At 37.1% G+C, this 22,746-nt stretch overlaps 6 protein-coding genes across 14 annotated transcripts; 2 read left to right on the plus strand and 4 right to left on the minus strand.

Moving 5' to 3' along the window:
• The first annotated feature begins 382 nt into the window (after window positions 1-382).
• LOC127248488 (uncharacterized) lies at window positions 383-3,702 on the plus strand. Of its 2 annotated transcripts, none has more exons than XM_051270851.1 (7): window positions 383-549; window positions 1,321-1,654; window positions 2,019-2,109; window positions 2,274-2,434; window positions 2,720-2,747; window positions 2,855-2,963; window positions 3,356-3,702. In XM_051270851.1, the coding sequence occupies exons 2-7, from the start codon at window positions 1,442-1,444 to the stop codon at window positions 3,435-3,437; spliced, it is 684 nt and encodes a 227-aa protein (XP_051126808.1). In that variant the 5' UTR covers window positions 383-549; window positions 1,321-1,441; the 3' UTR covers window positions 3,438-3,702. The 2 variants fall into 2 exon arrangements, with proteins under 2 accessions (XP_051126808.1, XP_051126807.1); XM_051270850.1 differs by having other exon boundaries at window positions 389-549; window positions 1,378-1,654.
• LOC127248487 (ribonuclease III domain-containing protein RNC1, chloroplastic) lies at window positions 3,653-5,969 on the minus strand. Its single transcript, XM_051270849.1, has 5 exons — window positions 5,017-5,969; window positions 4,649-4,853; window positions 4,371-4,571; window positions 4,208-4,294; window positions 3,653-4,126 (listed from the first exon to the last, which is right to left on the minus strand). Exons 1-5 carry the CDS (start codon window positions 5,787-5,789, stop codon window positions 3,806-3,808), a joined length of 1,587 nt encoding a protein of 528 aa, XP_051126806.1. The 5' UTR covers window positions 5,790-5,969; the 3' UTR covers window positions 3,653-3,805.
• Window positions 5,970-6,755: 786 nt separating this feature from the next.
• LOC127248777 (BTB/POZ domain-containing protein SR1IP1-like) lies at window positions 6,756-9,177 on the plus strand. The gene is made up of 6 exons (XM_051271298.1): window positions 6,756-6,977; window positions 7,077-7,146; window positions 7,218-7,820; window positions 7,896-8,164; window positions 8,277-8,553; window positions 8,683-9,177. Exons 1-6 carry the CDS (start codon window positions 6,919-6,921, stop codon window positions 9,175-9,177), a joined length of 1,773 nt encoding a protein of 590 aa, XP_051127255.1. The 5' UTR covers window positions 6,756-6,918.
• Window positions 9,178-9,666: 489 nt separating this feature from the next.
• On the minus strand, window positions 9,667-11,356 carry LOC127248457 (uncharacterized). 2 transcript variants are annotated; one of them, XM_051270797.1, is made up of 3 exons: window positions 11,081-11,356; window positions 10,376-10,518; window positions 9,667-10,287 (listed from the first exon to the last, which is right to left on the minus strand). In XM_051270797.1, exons 2-3 carry the CDS (start codon window positions 10,472-10,474, stop codon window positions 9,850-9,852), a joined length of 537 nt encoding a protein of 178 aa, XP_051126754.1. In that variant the 5' UTR covers window positions 10,475-10,518; window positions 11,081-11,356; the 3' UTR covers window positions 9,667-9,849. The 2 variants fall into 2 exon arrangements, with proteins under 2 accessions (XP_051126754.1, XP_051126755.1); XM_051270798.1 differs by lacking the exon at window positions 11,081-11,356 and having other exon boundaries at window positions 10,376-10,668.
• A 1,632-nt stretch (window positions 11,357-12,988) lies between these two features.
• Window positions 12,989-16,487, minus strand: LOC127248473 (zinc finger BED domain-containing protein RICESLEEPER 1-like). 5 transcript variants are annotated; one of them, XR_007838111.1, is made up of 6 exons: window positions 16,160-16,487; window positions 13,792-15,837; window positions 13,639-13,702; window positions 13,464-13,498; window positions 13,300-13,373; window positions 12,989-13,174 (listed from the first exon to the last, which is right to left on the minus strand). XR_007838111.1 is itself a non-coding variant. In XM_051270827.1 (4 exons), the coding sequence occupies exons 2-3, from the start codon at window positions 15,190-15,192 to the stop codon at window positions 13,670-13,672; spliced, it is 1,434 nt and encodes a 477-aa protein (XP_051126784.1). In that variant the 5' UTR covers window positions 15,193-15,837; window positions 16,160-16,487; the 3' UTR covers window positions 13,152-13,174; window positions 13,639-13,669. The 5 variants fall into 5 exon arrangements, 2 of the variants coding, with proteins under 2 accessions (XP_051126784.1, XP_051126783.1); XR_007838109.1 differs by lacking the exon at window positions 13,464-13,498 and having other exon boundaries at window positions 16,160-16,485; XR_007838110.1 differs by lacking the exon at window positions 13,464-13,498 and having other exon boundaries at window positions 13,792-15,840; window positions 16,160-16,485.
• A 2,264-nt stretch (window positions 16,488-18,751) lies between these two features.
• On the minus strand, window positions 18,752-21,038 carry LOC127248739 (uncharacterized). Of its 3 annotated transcripts, none has more exons than XR_007838137.1 (3): window positions 20,840-21,038; window positions 19,067-20,607; window positions 18,752-18,951 (listed from the first exon to the last, which is right to left on the minus strand). XR_007838137.1 is itself a non-coding variant. In XM_051271252.1 (2 exons), exon 2 carries the CDS (start codon window positions 20,335-20,337, stop codon window positions 19,282-19,284), a length of 1,056 nt encoding a protein of 351 aa, XP_051127209.1. In that variant the 5' UTR covers window positions 20,338-20,607; window positions 20,840-21,038; the 3' UTR covers window positions 18,752-19,281. The 3 variants fall into 3 exon arrangements, 1 of the variants encoding a protein (XP_051127209.1); XR_007838136.1 differs by having other exon boundaries at window positions 19,038-20,607; XM_051271252.1 differs by having other exon boundaries at window positions 18,752-20,607.
• Between the last annotated feature and the right edge of the window lie 1,708 nt (window positions 21,039-22,746).

Genomic DNA, 22,746 nt, shown 5'->3' on the forward strand with positions numbered 1-22,746 from the left:
ACCGTGCTCGATCAAATCTGGTGTGATTTTTTGGAAGATTTTACCTGGCCATGAGATGCTGTAAATGCATTAAATTGCTAATAGAAGTGAATTACAAACAAGTGTTTACAGAATCCAAATGAAATAAGAAGGGGTTGGTTGGTTAAAATTTGTGTCTATGTTGCTATAAATTGTAAAGATTCAATGGTAAGAAATAACCCTTGTAGAGAATAGAGGTTAAAGACAGTATGCAAAAAGATGGGGGTGGCTTTTCTAATTTCTGCAATATTACGGGTGGCACATGCAAATATTGTATAGCTGAAGGGATTACGTGCAATTTCTCCAACTGGGAATATTTTATTACTATTTTTTAATATATCCGTGCGGACAATTCGGCAATCGTCATATTAAAAGTTAAAGCAAATAAAAAATTATGAATGTATTTTTATTTCTGCCACGATAAACAAGCAAATAAAAGAGATTTCCAAGAAAATTATCACACGGCAGCGGTGTTCACACGAGAATTTGAAGATTTGTGTTTCCTTGACGGTGTCGAATGAATGATCACAGGTTAGGTTAGGGTGTAATTTTGTTTATGATTTTACTTCCGATTATCTGTAATCAGTTGTCATCTTCTTCGCCTGTGTGTTGTTGAATTCAATAAACCGCCTTGTTTGTGATTTATACCAGTTTTTTTAAGCACTAAAAGTGATTTGATTGAAATTGAACGTCTTGAGAAGATCTTTCATCTGCTGTTTGTCGAATTTCTGCTTGTTTTGCGTATAGTTTGTTGGTAGCCGATTCCAATTTCGCTAGTGTTCTTGTCTCTGGATTGATCCTTTTTTATTTTATGGGAACTCTACTTCTAGGTTGTTTAGATCGAAGTGAAGTTTCTGCTGTTCTGCATATACAAATTCCTGCCCTGTTGAATACTTGATGAAGTAGACGCAATAATTTCATCATTAGAAGAAATAAATTGCAGTCAAGCATCCTTGTTTATAGTTGAAAATACCATCCTTTATCTAAAACATAAAACAAAGATTGGGAGCTATATTTAAAAAATACCGTTCCTCTTATTGTGTTATTATGATTTTATGATCTGCTCAGTAAGGCAGCCTTAGTTGGAGTGGTTCTCGGATTCCTTTCCAATTAAATGTACAACATTGTAAAATCTATGATATAATTGCTTGACAACATACATAGTATCAATTAAACCTGCTGAGTTTTCAATTTTGCTTACCTCCCTCAGTGATTGCCTCTTTTTGCTGACCTGCATTCATAGAGAACTTTTGGGATTCGAATAGTGAACCTCTCTTTCTTTTTTGCTTTTTTCTTCCATAGAACCGATATCAAGAAATACATGAAGATTCCAGCTTTTGTCTTTGGCTAAATTCACAGCCTGCTCAGTAAACCTCCCATTGCGGCATACTCTTTTGAGGAAGAGAGTGATATTAATAGGTTAATGGAGGTGGCAGAGTTGAAACATGTTCAGAATGAGAAGGTCTGTGTAAACAGAAAATCCCTCGAAGCATTGCTCCAGCAATGTCAGCTAGCCCTACAGCAGCTTGCATCTGGTTGTGAAAATGCTGAAAATGGTCTTGTTGTTGAACATGATACTCCCCAAGGCTTTACTGACACTAGTGCCGTTACTGGTTGTGACTCTGACACGACAAAGGTAACGATTTCATATTTTCTCCTAGATTTCTTAAGGTTTTGATCTGAGATTTAATGGTCAGACTGAATATATTTGTTTGATAACATAAATGTTGATGCAATATCATTAACAGCACTACAGTTCAAGAGATTGTCACAGTATCCATAATATCACATATTTGTTTGTGGTAGTGCTCTTAGCTCTTAGCTCTTAGCTTTCTATGCTCTAAAGTTGCTGTCATGATCTCCTATAATGACTGTTCAACTAATACTCTTGTTTTTCTTGTTCCTGCACTGCACTGCACTGCTGCACATAAGGTTGCAAAGAATAGATGGATCCTAAAACATCTCACATCCCTTTTTTTTTTTGGCTTTTATCATTGCAGTTATATAGTCTTCTTAAATCAAGATTTCAGTGTGATGATTTCCTCGAGAATTTTAAAAATGTTGGGGCATTGCTTCCGCAAGATATGGCTGGTATGTTACTTTTTCAAAGCCACTTCATATTTTGGTACATACTTCTGTTTGCTTCTATAGGATCCTTTGGATTATGTCATCATCTGATAGCATAGAGAATGATTGCAAAATAATTGTGGCTTATCAAATACTACATCATGATTACCAACCTGCTCTTGATGCAGAGGAAGCCAGTTCATGGGAAGTGCTTAACAAAAATGATCTTTGGGGAGCCAGAGATGTTGAGGCTGAAATGGAAGATTATGTCTTGGTTCAGCAAGAAGATATTGCTGAGGGTATAGCCTCATTCATGGCTGCATATCTTTTGTCCCTTGAACGAACTAAGGTAACAGAATTTCTTGTTTATCTTCCGTCAATGGAATCTTCTCAATTACCATGACTGAAACATTATACATGGTAGAACCTGTACTATGACACACCACAATATCTTATGGTTTTCAGAAAGTGGTCCCTAAACCAAAAATCAATCAACGTCCTACTAAATTGTTGAACAAGCAGCACCCTTGGCACTAAAAATGCATTATATAATGTTGTGACCTAAGCTTCCTTGACATCTGCATGTGTTATGTTCCTACTGTTGTTATTTAATGGTGGTTGCATAATTTTGCAGGACATGTCCCCAGATCAGCTTCAACAGGGTTGGTTTTAATAGTCTTCTTTTAGCTGCCGCTGTAAATATTCACATTATTAAATGAAAATTCCAAGGATAAGTATCAATATTTACATTTTTGAAACTTTGTATCAGCTCTAAACAAGACATTTTCTTTGAAAAAGAAGAAGAGCAAGCTTAGGAAAGCATGGGATGGAAGCATGGTGATTTATAATGTAGCTTCGTGGGGAGCGACAGCCGTTGGGTGAGATAAATTGAACAAATTTGAGATTATATAAATGTTTTTCCAATACAGATAAGTAGTTCATATCATATGTTCATATTATGTATGGTTATCCTTTGATGACAGATTCAAAAGGGGCATGCTTTTTCATATTTATCTTAAAATGTTGGTTTGTAGTAATGCTAAATAAGGCTTAAGCCCATAAAAGCTTAGTTTGACATTGACAGTAGTAAAAAATCCGGGTGCATCACCATATACAAAAATGTTATATAGAAAGGTTTAACATGCTAACCTTTCTGTAATTTTAATGTCTAGCTTGATCGTCGTCTTGTCAATTCAGTTCTCCATCTCATACATTGCTCATGGGACTAATTTTCTTGTTTTCCTTCTTTTGGGTACAAACTGCGGAACAGAGTATACCAAAATCCTGCTCTTCTCAGTGCTGCCTCGACCGTTCTAACAACTTCCCTCCGCACTATATCAAATCTACTGTGAGATCCATCCTCAACTCCACATGGTAAACTGCTCGAAAGCACTTCAGGCTAAGTGTTGCATAGATTAGTTAAATGTACATACTAAATCATTTTGTCTGAAGTGTTCTGATCCTGTAAATAGTTCCTAACACTCTTGAAACAACGAAATGTCATACTTGTATCTGCCAACAGTTAAGATTAAATACATTCATGCCTTTTGGAGTTTGGGAACATATCTAAATGAGAATCTGTAGTGTTAAAATGATGAAAGTATTCTTCTACAAGCAAGAGATGTTAGAATACAAAATGTAGTTCCCCAATATGATGAAAATTGCTCTATATACATACTGTACCAGCAATGGTTATATCTGCATCCATTTTTTTGATATCTTAAGATACAGCCTTAGGTTGGATCTGTTCAAAGTCGAAAACCTCAAACATGAGGCGCCGAGTGTCTGGTTTTCCATAAACTGCGTACCCAAGCCCGTGAATGGCTTGTTGGACGGAGGTTGTGGCCGGATTCCTTAACCTCCGGTTGTGCTCGTACGCATCTTGTACCTCCTCGCTGTAGATAATGAAACGATGTAGATACTTCTCCCGTAAGTACTTGCCGCAGAACTTGTTCATTACAAGGCGCCGGTGCTTCTCCTGAACCCATCTTCCAGGGGCATCTAGATGCTTCATTAGCAACCTCTCGGCCATTACAAGATCCTGGTCGAACGAAACATGAGACATCGGTCATATAAGCTTAAATCCTGGCTCTAAGTTTTGCAGCTAAGCACAAAAGATCACCTGGATCTTCTGACCGAGATATTCCAGACGCTCGAAGCAAAACCGAGGATGCTCGAACTTGTATTTCGACGGGTGCAGGAAGCAAAGCTGCATTGCATTCCGAGTAAAAAGAGAATACATTTTATAGAAAAAGCAAAAAAAAGTCGAGAAGCCACCCGGTTACCTGCAATCCCAGCCCAAGCTCGATATTCCTAGCTTCCGTAATCTCAGGGATCCTATCATCTCGCGGCAGAGGATATCCGAGTGTCTTCATGACTCGAGGTCTACTGTCGTAATCCCATACGTTCCCGCGGAAACGATGCATTCCCGGAGGAACACATGCCCGGAAAAGCCTTGGATGGGCAAAAAGTGCATCTTCTGGAGGCTGTTGATCATCATTCAAACACATTAGGACTCATTTGAGCTGAAGGTATAATGATCTTAAAGGAAATAAGAGATTACCTTATAAGCAGCAACATCTTGCCAACTTAGTTTTCGATTGTCGAATTCAGCGGAAACATAGTCTACATCCTCGAGCTGTCTCCTAATTTTCGGCTGGCAATCTTCTGCCTCAGGGTCCATACCAAACACTTCAAAAAGAACACGGTACACTTCCGGCATGCCGAAACACAGATATATCGCCCCAAACAAGGCCAAGAAAACCGATCTGCCATAGCAAAACATCACACAACCAGAGGGTTGCTATCTATAATTGGAATGCTAAACAAAATAAGCAGAAATTCTCAACTACATCAGACAACCTTCAAGATATCATCATCACACAAATTAAGGAAAATGGCAATAAAAAGGATTGAAATGAAGTAACATACTTGACTGGAGGCTCTCGATCTTTCCTAATCAACCTATCCATATCATCATACTGGAAAACCAAATTCTGCAAACTGGCAGCTTTGATCCACTTAGGCAAAAACCTCTTCCCAATCAAAGCATAAACCCTCTCCCTCATCGGACCAGGAGATTCCCTCGGATACCTCTGCAAGAAAAACTCACACAAGGCCAATTCCAGCACGTACTGCCCCAAGAACCACAATCGAGAATGCCCAGACCTCACGTGCTTCGCATTCGTCCTCTCACAGTGAGGATGCTGAAATGCCAAATACAACAGAGTATCGAACTGCTTGGCAGGATTATCGTCGCCGTAATTCTCCGAAGGCTCCAAAGGGTACCCCAAAGCCTGCTTCGCCTCCAGCAGGAACTCGTCCATCCAGGTTTTGTCGGCATTGTTCAACCGCGACGGAGGCAGACAAGAGCTCAACAATGGAAACGACTTTAACGACATCTGCGGACTGTTGAGGAATCTTTCCGCCAGTTTCGCGTCGTCCATCGGAGGTTTGAGGATGAATCTTCTCGGTGGAGCCTTTCTCTTCGGGGAAACCACTTTCTTGCGCTCTGCTAGCTCCTTCAATAGCCTCTGAGGGCTGTTCTGCGGGAGCTCTTTCGGGTCGACTGCTACTGCCATAACGTTGAATCTTTGTGGGAATTTGGGGATTTTTGGAGGGGCTTGGATTAGAAAGGGCGAAATTGAGGAGGAGAAGGATAAATCCAGCGTAGATGGTGGTCTGAAAGATGAATAGAGTTCCATTGGAACGAATCCAAGATTGGGAATTCAATTGGGTTCCAAAATTAGGATTTCAGAGTTTCAGAGGTTTATGTAGGGTTCTGCAACGCAATCTTTTCGGAAGGGTGCGGGGATTTTGGAGGAGAAGACTACAGGAGATTGGTTTTTGTGAATAAAATCGGCAGCAATCGGGTAAAGCAGGATTTCCTTTTCCAATAAAAGCGCGTTTTAAATCTCCAACGCGACTTTAGTTCAACAAAATTTGTGAAAACACGATTTTCATTCAAGTTCGATTTTTAGCTTGTTTTCTTTTAGTAAGTACATATAAGATAGTTTATTTAAGACTTTATGTTAAACAAAAACATATAACTTTGCTGTATTGATATATATGTTGTGTTGTTTATTTACTTGTTGTATTTGTATTATAAGATGTTTGTGTTTATACTGTACGCTGCAATGTTTGTTAATTTTGTATCTGAGGCTGCCTCTTTGTTACTATTAAAATTCATCATCAGCTAATCAATCTTCAATAATGGCAATCACTGAAAAAGACAAAGGATTGGACCCTTTAAAATTTAAATCAATCACCATACCATAATGCAGTTGCCTACAGAGCTTCAACTTGCTTGGAACCTGTCAATTAGTGATAAAGGAAAAAGCCATGAAGGACCCATCGCCATGGCCAACAAGTTATTTTACAGTAACTGAGTTTTAAGCTTTCGGATGAACAGACTGACTATTCATCTGAAATTCTTGTATTGGGACCAAACACATGTGGAGAAAATGAAGGCTCAAGATCATTTTTTTTACAATGCATGTGTTTTGATCGAATTCGCGAAAATTATGAATGAAAGAATGTGTCTTGTGGATGATAATCCATTCTCACTCTAAACTCGAGTTTAATCTTGGCTTTGGTCTCAACAAAGCTGTCCATCTATTGTCCATAATCGATCATTGATGCAACTACATGTCTCATCAAATCATTGTGAATTGGGGCCTGTAATTCGAATTATTCGCGATGGGGTTTCGAGTAAAGCCAACTCGATCGATGATCATCATCTGATGCTTCTCGAACATATTCGATTCCCGAAAATATAGCTGCCCTTTGATTTCGATTTAAATAACTATTGAGTTAGTCGATGCTGCTGCAAACATGTCTTCTACCATCAGGAAGGATCTGCTTTCCAGTGCCAAGAAAAGAACTAGTGAATGGTTTGATCTCTTTAATTCCATTGTCTTAATTGTTTTTGAATTTTCTGCAATTAGATCAAAGCTGTCTATTTTCTTGCAATGAATATATATATGTAACAGGATTTTTTCCAATGAAGTCCAAAGTGATCTAACTGTGATTGCTGGAGGAAATTCCTTTTCTCTGCACAAGGTATAATACATATATACATATATGTGTGTATATTTCAGATTACTTGAAACTTTTGTGAACTTTTGGTACAGTTTCCTCTGGTCTCAAAATGTGGATACATAAGGAAGCTGATCTCAGAATCCGGCGGCAGAGCCGCCGACCCTTGGACAATCGACATCGGAGAACTTCCCGGCGGAGCTGATGCATTCGAACTTGCCGCCAAATTCTGCTACGGCATAAACTTCGCAATCACCACAGAAAACATCATCGCGCTGCGATGCGCTGCAGAGTTTCTAGAAATGACCGAGGAATACGCCGTCGGAAATTTAGTCGGCCGGACGGAGGCGTACATCGATGAAGTGGCATTGAAGAGCCTCTCCGGAGCTGTGCTGGTTCTGCATTCTTCTGAGGACTTTCTCCCCATTGCAGAGAAGGTAAAGCTCGTTAGCCGTTGCGTCGACACGATAGCCTTCGTCGCTTGTAAGGACAGCCAGTTCGCCGCCCCGACGAGGCTGGACGATGTCCTAAACAGCCATGTTTCCTCGACTGCGCCGCACTGGTGGGCTGAAGATCTAACTGTTCTTCGGATCGATCTTTTTCAAAGAGTCCTCGTCGCGATGATCGCCCGGGGATTCAAGCAGTGCGCTCTCGGGCCAATGCTCGTGCTTTACGCGCAAAAGTCTCTTCGAGGCTTGGTGAGAACTCTCATAAATCTTTATGAACGATTGATCATGCGTATCGTAATGCATTACGTTTGTCGTCATTTGCAGGATGCTCTCGGAAAGGCCAGAAAAAAGATAGAGCCGAGACAAGAGTACGAAAAACGGGTGGTTCTCGAAACGATAGTAGGCCTTCTGCTGAGACAGAGGAACACGGTGTCGGTCAGCTTCCTTTCGACGCTCCTACGCGCCGCAATGTACTTAGAAACGACAGTCGCGTGCAGGCTCGACTTGGAAAAACGGATTGCAGCGCAGCTCGGGGAGGCGACAATCGACGACCTATTGATCCCGTCGTATTCCTTCACCGGTGACACGACGTTTGACGTTGATACGATGCAGGCTCGACTTGGAAAAACGGATTGCAGCGCAGCTCGGGGAGGCGACAATCGACGACCTATTGATCCCGTCGTATTCCTTCACCGGTGACACGACGTTTGACGTTGATACGATGCAGCGAATCATGGCTAACTTCATCGATTGCTCCGAAACAGGGGATGACACGTCGGGACACGACGCGAAACAGGACAACGCTCTGTCTTCCTGCAATGAAATCGAAAAAGTCGCCGAGCTGATGAAGGGCTGCCTCGCGGAGATCGCGTCTGATGTGAACCTGTCGGTGTCGAAGTTCATAACCGTCGCGGGGCTAATACCCGAGCGGTCGAGGATAACAGAGGATGGTATGTACAGAGCAATCGACATTTACCTCAAGGTTCGGACATTGCCAAAACTGTTTCATTACATGGCCTAGTTCTGTTTTTCTTAAATTGATCATCTCATCTAAAGTTTAAATTTGTAAGATTAATTAAATCAGTTCAGCAATCGGTTACGACTTCGACAGGCTCATCCGGCGCTAAGCGATCTCGAGAGGAAGAAAGTTTGCGGCGCGATGGACTGCCGGAAGCTATCGAGGGAAGCTTGTGCTCATGCAGCTCAGAACGACCGGCTGCCGGTGCAAACGGTCGTCCAAGTGCTGTACTACGAGCAGCAACGTCTTCGGGAAGCCATGGACGGTGGCCGGAGCGGCGGAGCTCCGGAGATTCCTCCAGCGGAGGCGTCTAATCTGAGGAAGGAGAACCAGGACCTTAAGGTCCAGCTCATGGAGATGAGAAATAAAATGAAGGAAATGGAGAAATCTTTGGACAAAGTACTCGTACCAATGGTCCGGAGTCCGCCGGCGGAGGCGGCAAAGGAGATGCCGAGGAAGTCCTTCATCGGCGCTGTCTCGAAGAAGCTCGGAAGGCTCATTGTCCGGGCCGACACGGGCCTGGTTCTTGGCTCACGGCCCCGGGAAAGAACCAGGCCCGGCAAAGACAGGCGCCATTCCATATCATAAAAATGCATGCATTGGTTTGTTGTTACACAACTGAGGTTCTTTGTTACTACATAAATTGCTAAATTAAATTCTCTGTTTTATTATGATTATTATTATTATTTTCTACTTGAGTTTGGAATTTGTTTGTGTGTGATGAATCGTGTGTGGAATTACCAATTACCATTGATGGTTGTTTGTATTTTTTGGTGATTTTTTTCACTATTCTTATTTATAACATCACTACCTAAAAAAAGCAAGATTTATAAAAGGGCTGGCCTGTTTATGTATATATGGAAGTAAAGAATCTTTTTTGGTTATCCAGATTAGATTCGTGTGGTGAAATTGTAGTAGAAACCATGGATGTCTGAATTATGTGTACCAGCTGCAGCTGCCTAATAGAGTTAAAAAATGACATCAAAAGTGGCAATAAGGTATCAAGTACAATGGTCCCCTCAATCAATGTATGTAATTTTAATCAGATACCTTTCTGGCCGTTGGATCATTTATCCCTGAGATTCAAAAGAGTTGCTGGAATTCAGACAGGTTTTTATCAATTGCTGGATTGGTATAAACAGCAAAATTCTTGATTAAAAAGAAGAAAAAAAAAAAAAAAATTCTAAACTCAAACTCCCATATATAGAATCGACCACACTAATTCACAGAGTATATATATATATATATTATTTAATTAATTCATGTAATGTTGAGGGTTAGGGCCTGGAAATGCCAGGGAAGACTATTGAGATTGGAATTGGATATCCTCCATGACAGCAGTTCTTGATCTGCTGCAGCTGCTGTCACATGGCTATATCCAGTCGAGGAAGACGAGAAACTTGGTCCACGCAGAGATCGATGATCATCTGATGATGTTGGGTTTGGGTCAGAAGCTTTGACTTTTTTCTGGTAATAACTTCTGTGCCCTAATGTCAGCTCCAGATCACTCTCATCATCATCTTCTTCAATTTCAGAAACCCTACATTTGCCTGCTGCTAACTCAATCCGATTGCCGCCGTCAGCCGGCTGTTCCAGGTCCACGCGCCGCCGTGGCCCCGCCGCCGCCGCCCTGTTTCTGGCCACCACGTCCTTCATAAGCGACTTCTGGATTTGGTAGAGGCGGTGGAGCTCGTAAACCTGGACTGAACAAATTTCAGATAACAAAACCTGGAAATGGAATTGGATGAATGCATTTTGGTAATTAAATTAAATTAAATTAACTGACCTGCTCTCGAAATGTCTCCTCGTGCTTTAACATGGCCATTTTCATGTAATCGATGTGGGAATCGTTCAGACGGTTTATCTGCTGCAGCTTCTGATCCATTTCCAGGGCATCAAAGTATGTATCTATCTTGTTCTATTAAATATCTATATGAGAGTGAGAGAAGAATTAGTTATAAATTAAATTAAAGAATGTAGGGAAAAGCAGCGCCACAAAATCAAGAGAGTCCCGTGGAAGTAGTGTGATCCAAAGAAATATAATCCCACATGTTTTTTTTTTTTTTTTTTTTTTTTTTTTTTCTTTTTGGGAAGAATTGTGAAAATGTATTGGCCTGGGCCACGATCATAATTATTAGGAAACCAAGAAAATATCTTATCAGCATGGCTTCACTTCGTTTTCACAACCACAGTGATATGCTATGCCCTTAGGTTTGTTTTGCTCTGCTTTGCTATGCTGACTCAGATCAGATACTACATCTCAATTTGTATTTGTATTTTTTATTTTCAAATATGTATAATTGTGTTTTCACATTCTTGAGAATTTCAGGATTAGCAGATGAAAACCCTAAAACCATCACTAATATTCAGCCATTATATATACAAAATATATATATATATATATATAGAGAGAGAGAGAGAGAAGCTCGTTCATATAGAAAAATTAATTACAACCCAAAAGATTAGGGAAAGTGAAGTGATAGCCTCTTACCAGATCAAAGATTCCAGTGAAGAAATCAATTCAATCCAACCTCGCAAGCAATTCAGACACTGCTTCAAGAATTTTGGGGTTTGCTCTAATCTCTCTCTCTATATATATAAGAGTATGAAGTATTAATGTGATTTGAGCTACCTCATACCTGCAGCAAGTATAAATGTGTAGTCTGTTAAGACACAGGCACAGGCACAGAAATTAAAGCAAATGTTTGGGGACATGAATGATGAATGGCATAATATATGCCTGCCAAACAACCTCCCTCCCAAACAGATGCTTCTCCACACATGTCCACCAATATAAATATAAATACATATATATTAATTTATTATATATTGCTGCTCCCCTTAACAAATTAAAATAAAATATATTACTAATGTTTAAAGGTAGTTTGTATATACTGAATATGATCCATGCCTGTAGACGTTGAAATCCTCGAAATCTTGAAAAGCCAGCTTATATAACTCAAAATTTACAAGACTTCAATATATTTTTTGTTTCATCCCGAAAGTAATGATCGACTAATCAGTATTTAAGCACATACAATACCTGTATATATATATATATATATGAAATTATTGATCAGAAATAATAAGAGGGTTGTATGTGAATGGCAATTTTTCAGACAATGATGAAATAATAGCCTAACAAGACAAAGTATCACCACATGCGCCTACCATTTCTACCATATATATATAGGCTAAGGCTACATCAATATCAATAATCATATATATATATATAGAGGTTGCAATTACAGTAGATTTATACATACATACATAAATTGTAATTAATTAATGGCGACCGTAGATGTATACAATACATAACATAACATACAGCATATATATTCTGCATGTAAGAGGGACGGCATCACCACTAGGATATTGCCACGTGTCCCGCCGACGATTCTACCCTGGCCGTACACCACCACCACCGGATGTACATCTACATCTTGGATATTCATGCTTACACTATAAATTGTTATTATGTACAATAATAATAATTACTAAATACATAAATAATCGCGTGGAAAACAGGGGAAAAAAACAATAAGCCAAAAAAAAATATAATTGGGAAAATGAAATGAGATATTATTGCCAAGTGTTGAATGGTCACATCGATTATTATAATTAATTAATTGTGACACCGCAGCACGTCGTCCCAATCTCAATTAAACTTGCTCTTTTTTATTGTACATTTTTTAAAAATAAATAAAATTTTCTAACAGTTGTCGATTGTGAAAGGGCAGAAGAATCTATGTACTAAATTAATGTTAAAACATGTGCACACTTAATTTGACAATTGTAATAATCACTCTACTCTATAGTACAAATATTTATTTATTTATTTAAATAAATAAATAAAGGATGATGTAAATGCAAGGAGATGATTGGGACATGAAAGCACGCGTTGCCGGTGCATAGGGGTGGAAATAGGCCAGGCCAGGCCAGGCTTTGGTTAAATAGGCTTGGCCTGTCTTAAAAAGATATGGCCTGAGCCTGGCCTACCAGCCTGAAAAAAAATATTTTTAAAGCCTGAGCCTGGCCTTTTTAAAAGCCTGGCCTAGCCTACGAGCCTGTTTAAAAGGCTACATAATAATTTATTATTATTATTATTATTATTATTATTTTTTTTTGTAAATTTCGTACTATAAATAAAAAATAAAACAGATACAATTATTTATATTATATATAAAAAAATAAAAAATTCTGTTTTTTAATGACAAAAATAATCATTTTTATTGCCATATAAAAATACAATATATTATACTAATAATTTGCAAAAAAACGTATATTACAATTCATTCAAATATATATATAATTATTGGGAATAAGTCTTGCAAACTTCAGACAAAAGCTGATAGAAATTACTGCATAATGACATTAAAAAAAAAAAAAAACAGTTTACATCAATCTATTGTCATTAAGCTGATTGTTCTAACAAAGAAATAAGCAACGCTAACTCAGAAGCAATATTAAAAAATTCGACAAAAATATTTAGAAATTAATAACATAGTTTTTCAAGTTCACGTCACCCACAGGCCACAAGCCACAAGAATTGCAAATTCTCCCAAAGTTTCTGAAACCATTAAATCTGTTCAAGTACAAAAGTTGATCAAATTAGTATTATATCTGAAATTTCTTCCTTCTATATATAAATTACGCAAAGCATCAAAAAATTATATTAGAACAAAAAGAAAAAAGGAATATCTTACTTACCAATACAATAAAAGTTTCAAGAGAAAAATAGCAAATAGATCAATAATATCTTCTGGACATTAGCATTTCCACTCCTGAAATCAAAATTTAAAATTTCAGCACCTGCAAACCTATCCAAATATTTTAAAAAAATAAATAAATAATTGTAATATCAAAACAACCACCTGCAAACCTATCTAAATATTTCAAACAATACATCCTGCAGCAAATTTCAGAAAATCAAAGTTGAATCCTCCCAAAATACATCATGCAACAACAATATCTTACTAAAAAAATCAGATTTTCAAACAATTAATCTGTATAAAAAATTTCAGAAAATATTATAAATTTAAAACGTACCGCAACCAAAGTATTAAAGAACTTCTTTAATCTATAAGCTTATCTCCTTCAAAGACTCATTCACCTTCAAATGAGAGAAATATTTTTATTAGAAAAAAATATATTGTGGGTGATGAATAAGATAAAGAAAAGACAGTTAATAATAAAATTTACCTTCTTTTTTTTCAAGTTGTATTTATGTCGAAGCCAATCTCCTCCACAAATTAGTGTCTCAATAGATTCTTCATTCAATCTTGAACGATATTCATCTATAATTCTACCTCCAGCACTAAATGTAGACTCTGAAGCTACCGTTGATATTGGAATCGCAAGTACATCAGCAGCCATCTTCGATAAAACTTTATATTTCATGCTGTTGTTCCTCCACCACTCCAAGGCACAAAATGAAGACATATTTCCATCAGGAATATAAACACTGTCCTCGAGATAGGCATCCAATTCAGATTTTGATACAGGAATTGCTTCTTTTGCTCTTACAAGACTCATAATTTGATCAAACCCAGTAACTATCGCAGATTCAGATTGGGTGGTGGCAGAGGAGATGTTAGCCATATTGCACTGACTTGAGGATGATTCTTCAACACTTAAGGCCACATAATCATTATATAGTTGTTGCAGTGAAGCACGCACTTTGTTCACATACTCGGCAGCAACTTCTTCAGACTTGTATATCATTGGAAAACATATTTCAACACCATGAAATTTAACTCTCGGATCCAATACATTTGCAATAGCCATCAATAGATTGCACTCACCCCAATATTTATCAAACTTTTCTTTCATTTGCGTTGCCATTTGTATCATAAAAAGATCATCATCCTTTGTCGCATCATCAATTACTTGCTTCACTTTCCAGACCTCTGAAAGATACAAGTTGGCAGTAGGATATTCACTTCCAGATATTAAATTGGTAGCTAAGTTGAAAACCTCTAAAAGTTTACAAACTTTCTCGACTTTCTCCCAATCTTCATTTGAAGGTGCAAATGTATAATGAGGTTCTCTTTCTTGGTATTCTGAGAAGACAATCTTGAATTTTAAAGCAGCGGCTAACATGTGATATGTAGAATTCCACCTTGTTGGACAATCAATTATCAACTTCCTTTCTTTTAGATGCTTTTGTTCAACTACTTCACCAAAACTCTTCAATCTTGAATCATTGAAGTTTACATACTTCACACTTTCACGAACATTATGGATGATATCTTTGATTCGACTAAGCCCATCTTGCACCAAAAGATTCAATATGTGTGCACAACATCTAACATGAAATAGAGCTCCATCGAGGACAAGCTTGGTGCTGCGTGATATGTAGTCTTTTAGATACCTCAAGCACGAGTCATTATATGAAGCATTGTCAACTGATACTGAGAACACTTTATCTTCGATCCCCCAAGCCTTCAAACATTTGAAAATGGCATTGGCTACATCAATTCCTCGCCTTGGAGCAGGCACCTTGACAAAGCTTAAAATCCTTTTCTGAAGCTTCCACCCAGAATCTATAAAATGACCAGTGATTACCATATATTCAATCACTTGATGACTGGATTTCCACATATCTGTTGTCAAGCTAATCTTGCTCACACTCTTTAATAATTCCTTCAATGCTTTTCTTTATGCTTCATATATTGCTATGCAATCACTTCGTATCGTCTTACGAGAAACTTTCTGAAATTCAGGGTTCGCATACTGAAATGACCATATAAAAGCATCGTCTTCTACAATGCTAAAAGGATACTCATGTACCATAATAGAAGTGGCAATGACTTCCCTCATCTTTTCATTAGAAAATCTAAACCCCGGACTTATAAACGGATTACTTGAATTGGATGGCTTAAAAGGAATGACACATTGTTTCTTTTGTGAAGCCATTTGTACTGACCTCTGCAAACACCCTTCTGAATGTCTCTTTAGATGGCTTGTGCTCGCACCTCTTTCCCCAGTAGCAAATGCATTTTTACAGTATTTGCAAATAGCTTTCTTAACACCTTCAGCAACTTGAATTTCATCAAAGTCATTCCACACAATTGAAGTTTTTTTCCTTTTTTTCCTATTGGCACCTTCATTTGCTTGATTTGAATTCCTTTCGTCTTCATTTCTGTTATCATCCACAGGTTGGCTTGAAAGGGAATCCACTGATATACTATTGTGTGTATCAGATGGAAGATCAAAAATATTTGTTTCATCCATCGAAGCCATATCCTGCTTCAAAATAAATAAAAAAATTTATTTAATTAATGATATACATTATAAACGAAAATATCAGAAACTGTTCATTCTTGTAAATATATATCTTATATTTTTCTACAAAAATATAAAATTTTCATTTTAATCTAAATAATATAAAACACAAAAATAAAAATAACAAAACTATTTTAAAAAAATGACGTTATAAAAAAACAAAAAAAACGTCATAAAAAATATATAAGATAAATAAAATATAACAAAAAAACAAAAAATATATATATTGAAATTCATATCTAAATAAAAATAACGAAAAAAAACATATAAAAACGATATTTACCTTATTTTTCCAAATTCCACCGGTAGCAATAAAAAAGAAGAGGCGATGAAGACAGAAGAAGGAAAAAGAAAAGTAGTGGGTCTCTGTGAAGAAGATTGCAAAACCCTGGACGGCGTGGAGGTCTGGCAGCAGTTGCAGGCTTGCAGCGGTGGAAAAGGAATATGGACAGTTGTTGTTCAGTTTACAGCGGGATAATATTTGAATTATGATAAAAGAAACAAAAAAAGGAACATGTGTGCAGTAGTTGTTCATATTTGAAATTTTTTATTGGGATAAAAATTATTTTTATTTTTGTTTTTTTTTAATAAATTTATAATTAAATTTTTTTTTTTTATATATCATTATTATATATAAAACTATTCTTATTTTATAATAATAAAAAATAATTTTATATAATAATAATATTATTATTAAACAGGCCGGCCTGTTTAGTAAATAGGCTTTTTCATAAGCCTAAGCCTATTCTGTATATATAAACAGGCTTTAACAAAAATCTGAACCTGGCCTTTCTAATAAATAGAACAGGCCAGGCCAGGCTTGATGTAGGCCAGGTCATAGGCCCCTGACAGGCCGCCTGGCCTATTTCCACCCCTACCGGTGCACTAAGCGCCCGCGTGGACCCCACGCTCCACTTTGCTTTTGTACACTTGTTTCTTATTTAGTTATTTATTAGTATTAGTATTATTGTCACATTTAATTCATAAATATTGCTGAAAATAATACTACAATATATGTTTCAAGAGTTAAAATGAAATAAGATTAGAGAATTATTTTATTTTTGCAACCAAGTCACGATCGAGGTGACGTTATTAATGTTAATGACAGGGACAAACTGGCGAGGTTATCCCAGGTTTTGCATTAATTAATTTATCATGTCCACTTTATAGCTTATATATTTACTTTTCTGTTTGTCTGCTAGGTTCAATTAATCAAGCAATGCAATAAAAACCTTTAAATGTATGAGACTAAATTTTAACTTCAAAACTACAAAATTAGAGAGAATCTGATTGAAATTAAGAGGACAAAAAGATCGCCAACGATCCCATCAAAATACATTTTCAAGAACAATGTGATACAGTTTCTGAGTATGGAGGAATTTTCAAGGGAAGCTATTAAGCTAAGCATCGCCTAAGACATTGTTCGTCACTTAATTTCTTACAAGGGACAACATAGCATACCTGATTACAAAGGGCTGTTCATCAACTGTTCTACACAGGAGCAGAGATTACTTGAAAACTTCAATCATGGTGATCCCTACCAAATTCAGCTTTAAGATTCCCACTGCGACGATTTCCGCAGATAATTGAAATGCAGAAAACATATGACAACTGCAACAACTACAAATATTGAAGGCCGATTCCAAGCAGATGCATGGAAGGAGAATCTGCAATTTCAGATGAGCTAACCAAAAAGATTTGGCTAAATTTATAGATCCTTATTTCACTAAAATAAAAAACCCTCTCAAATGTGTGAACGAACTTCCCATTTCCGTATGGCTACAACAACTATACACATTCCTTGTGATTACATCCCTAATTAAAAAGAGAGAATTTAAACCAGAACTCAATAGCATATCACAGTCAAGATCCAACTTTTTCCTTCACCAGCACAGAGACAAATTTTAATCTTTGCAGAAAAGATAAGCTTCGGCAATGTGATGAGTAGGCTAAAATGGGTCATATGATCAATAACCTCCATACAAGTTATGCAAAATTATTGATGCATTGTAGAGAGATCATTGATTCTCTACATGCTCCTATATTATTTTATAATTATATGCAAGTTTCTTTCTTAATGTAGAATTCTCTAGAAATTTTTAGTATGTATATTATGTAAAAAACTCCAGAAATACTACACAGGAAGATCTTTCATAGGTGCTTATGTAAATACAGCAAGCCATTGTAGCTAGTCGAAGTGAATGAGAAGAAAGAGACTAGTACAAAAACTACGAGAAGAAAGAGGACTATTACAAAATTTTCATTTATATTTTCAATAAAGTTATTTCCTTCGATAAAGTCTTCACTTGAATTGTACACGGATTGACATACAAGAATTGTTTTGTTCTGGACATGAGAAATCAGACATCTTACGTAATGCGCCTAATTAATAATTGCATAAAGCAACCAAATACCGCAACTGTAACCAAAAGGAATTATGCTTAGCAAACAACGATTGATGCCCCCACTTACATGTGCATATCCGTGCGATTCTACAGTTACCGTTTGCCACCGAATTGGCTCTCAACTACTTCCATGTACATGTCGTAATTCTGTACATGTCGTAACTCCTGCAAAAACTGACCAATAAAAAGCAACTAACATCTGAATTGGTTCTTAGACATCACTTTATATTTTTTTTGTCACTTCTCCCCTGTATATTTTCTAAATGGAACAAATAGTCGTGATATTACTTTTTGAAACTTTCTTTTCCCAACCAATTTAAATAAATAATAAAATGGAAAATGATCTGACATTTTCGGCAACTTTACAATGAACATAAATACGCTAAATAAGAATTATACAGTTAATTTCATCCCCATATATCTTTTATAGGCTTCAAATGATGTTGCTCATTCTATAGCAAGTCTTGCCCAAATCTAATTGAAAATAAGAAACAAATAAATATATTGATAAAAGAGGAGTTACCTTGGGCGAATTTGGCTTCACCTTATCAAAGAAGATTTAGAATATAATCAAAATTAAATATACCTGACCTCATATAATATATATTTCCCATTTGATCTTTGCATGATAATCAAATGGAAAACCTTCGAGAAAGCTGCATAACAACACCTTAATTTCCAAAATAAAAGAAACTTTATTAACAGATAAAACTTCAATGGGACAAAGGAAACAAAATATTAGTTGAAGAACTCTACCAAACTATATGAAATGGCCACTATCTTACAAGTATCCATATCCCTTTGCACTTTATGAGGTAAGAACTCCCACTTTGGAAATAATCAGCTCTGTAACATATATACAATCTAACAAACTTGATCCAAAATTTTCGAGCAGCTTATAGACCACCACATAAGATCACATGAATTGTGTCAACACTGTTAGGAGAGGAGCTTCTAGAGTCATCATAATGTAAGTCACTGCATCACGACAAAGAACAGCCTATCCGTGCATATATTCATCCGACAACGCACGTAAGCAGATCTTCTCAAGCTGTACAGGCCAATCTTCTCCAAGCACACTAGGATTCGACTGCATCGCAACTTGAAAGTCTGTTATCGACACAGGAGACTTGTGCGTGTACGTCGTCAGTGGCCTAACCCCATTCACAAAAGATGCCTGATGATGAATTTTATTTGGAAGCTTGAATTCAGATCGGCTAACAGCTGAATCAAGACAAGGCTTGATCAATCTTTTCATGAAAACATCGAGCCCATTGTTTAATAAGTTGACACAATCAGTGGAGACGGATAATCCCTTCATCCCTACTTTCTGCTCCATTCTTTTCCTTAACCAAGCTGTGTCAGGAAGCTCGTAATTGTTATGGCATTTGTCCAAATCTGCAGAGAGTCCTGAGCTTATCACCTTCCTCGGCATCTTTGCACGAAGACAAACCCCAAGAGGAGCTCTAAGAGGACCTCGACTATGAATTCCCATACTTCCAGCAACTTGCTCAACCTCCTCACCCTCCTCCATAGAAGTGACGACTTCAAAAGGTCTGCTGCCTAAAGACACTATCTCCGTCCCACTTTGCTGCTCTTGCACTCTCGTCACCGAATCCTCGCCACCGACACTCCGAGGCTTCCCATGAGGCCCGAGCGGGCTTGGACGGTCCTTCGATTTACGATCGCGAATTGTCGGGCTCCTCCCCTTTCTTGGAGATGGAGGAAACACACCCCGGCATAACGACTGAAGATTGCTATGGTATCCATTCGGCACCTTCGAATTCACCGAATTTTGGACTTTCCCATCTTTGTTAGGAGGAGCTTTCGCGGCAGAAGCATTGCGGAGAATCGCCCTAAGTAGTCCATTGTGGAGAGAGACATTCTCTCTCCCTATTACCCCAATGCAGAGCTTATCAAACTCTGGTTTTCGGATTCGGCCATTGAAGAACATATTCAAGAGATTGAAATATTTCTCAGCCTTGTTATGCCCCAGCCTTAGCTCTATATGATTCTTCAGCTCGAGAGTATCGATTCGTGGGCAATGCCTATCCATGTTACCATCAAAATTAAATCAAAATAATCAAATCCCAATCACATAAGAGAATCCGACCAATCCATCTTCTTCAATTCCCGAAATAGACACAGAAAAATTAAAAAACCCTAACTGTTGGGTTCACCCCACCCATCGCAAGTCAAACCTCAGTACGAACAGTCAACAGCTCTTACTCCACGCACAGTCGAACAGAATTTCTTCGAAATCCAACACGCTCAGACGCAATTTCAACTCGGAACTACTTCGAATCGCTGCACCGTTGCGTGAATCCTGTTCCCACAAATTAAATAAATGAAGAAACGATTCAGCATAGGGTCAATCTTGATTACCCCCAAATAGAGCATAATTGAACTTCAAAAACCCCCAAATTAACCCGAGGAAGAAACATTATGAATCCGAAGTAAAGCGTTTGACTTCACAATGAACCCTCGAAGAAATCCCGACCAAGAAAACCAGGAAGCATTAAGAACAAACAGTACAAACCGAAATAGCGAAAACGAACCTGATTCAATTAATGAAGTAACTTGGGACACTCGGCAGGCCCCAAAATCCTCGAGTTGAGCAGCAATTAAAGAAACAGGGGAAATTGAGGGAAATCAGCAATCGAGCTTGGAGGGCTTGTTGTTGTTAGAGAGAGAGAGAGAGGGGGAGATAGAGAGAGAAGGCGATTAGGGCTCTACCTCTAGGCGTCTTTGGCCTTTTGGAAGCTTCTTCTCAAGTCATACTCGGGTCAAAGGACACGTGTCTTATGAGAAAGGATTAAGCAAACCGATTGGGGGGTGGGGTGGGGTGGGGTGGACTCACTTACTACCTCCATCACTATGCAATCGGATCCAATCTCTTCTATTTTGGATTTCTTCCAATCATCATAGGCTTAGGACCAAAATTAACATTCACCCAGGTACCTACTCTGCCGCCGCATCCGCCGCCGTCCGAGGTTGTCGTCACCGCCACATTCAGATTGCTGGCTGGATATATATTCGCCATGCTCGAATCTTGCCTGCCCCCATACTTCCAAAATTCTTATTAAAATTTGTGATGTTTTTTAGTTCGTTGAATTTGTCTCCATTTAAGGAACATGTGTGGCAGTAGATACTACTAAACTAATGCTTGTGGTGGTGTGTCTGCTTTTTTGCATTGTTTGGTCAAAGTCAAATCCTAAAACAACCTTTTATTTCTGGTTCCGATTGATATTCTCTACTGTTTTATCAATTGTAGTGTGTATGTGTTTGGATTGAGTCGATTGACTTTTCAGAGTATTCTGCTAGAGAGTTGGAGATTTTATTTTATTTTTTTTTATTTAATATATATGGAATAATACCATTTTCGCAAATTAATAGAACATGAGTCAGGATAGGGACCCATGTATGATTTTTGATCCCTCTTCCAACGTGACAAGTGTGGAACTTTTTATTTATTATATATGTTTCATTTTGTCATTTTGGAAGAATTTTAGGTTTGTTCTTTTCTAGATTTTAAAGTTTTCATTTTTATTGTTTTTTTAGTGAAACTTTTTATATGGAAAATAAATGTGCTTTCATTTAGAATAATGAATTACATAAAAAAAAAAAAAAAAACTAAAAAAATAATAATTATTATTATGCTGTAAAATATTGTGATATGCAAATAAGTTACAACAAAATTAAACATGGACCTACCGAGCCGTAGCATAAGCCCAACCTAAGATATCAAGGATTGTCTATGTATCCACTTATCATGTTGTAGTGCATTGTCGATTATAGTTTGCATGGTATTAAGGTTCCCAAGTTATTAAAAAATAAATAAAAAATAGAGTAAAAATTTACGATAAAAATATATGTGCAATGATTACTATAATATTAGATGAACAGACGAAACTTGGATTGAACTTATTAATGGATCTAGTTTTATTTTTATTTTTTAAAAATCAATTCTATATTGTTTAGCCAGTGTATTAATAAAAATATATTATTTATTTATACAATATTATATCAAAATACTATTTAAATCAAAGTATCAAATTCATATAAAAACCAAACATATCTAATATATTTTTATTGAAATGTGTATATAAAAATAATGTCAACTTAAAGCAACACACTCATAGAGTAGAAATAGACCTAAGTCAAATAGGATTTTGGCTAAATAGGCCCTGTTGATTTTGAAAAATTACTGAACTTAGTTTATTAGACAGAAAATATATAATGATCAAATATTTTTTTTTTTTTAAAAAAAATCTCTATGGAACACACATTATTTATGTGTTAAAACTTTTTTTTTTTTATCTGTATAATAATTTGCACCCACATTTTAAAAACCTAATCTTTTTCGTGGTATGTATTCTTCACTAAAATTTTGATTTGAATAATTTCAAAACTCTCCTTTAGGAGACACTGAATTGTAGGATCCAATCACATGAAGGAGGGATTG

The sequence above is a fragment of the Andrographis paniculata genome, unplaced genomic scaffold, assembly GCF_009805555.1.
Source record: "Andrographis paniculata isolate CXL003 unplaced genomic scaffold, ASM980555v1 Contig34END, whole genome shotgun sequence".
Classification (NCBI taxonomy): Eukaryota; Viridiplantae; Streptophyta; class Magnoliopsida; order Lamiales; family Acanthaceae; genus Andrographis; species Andrographis paniculata.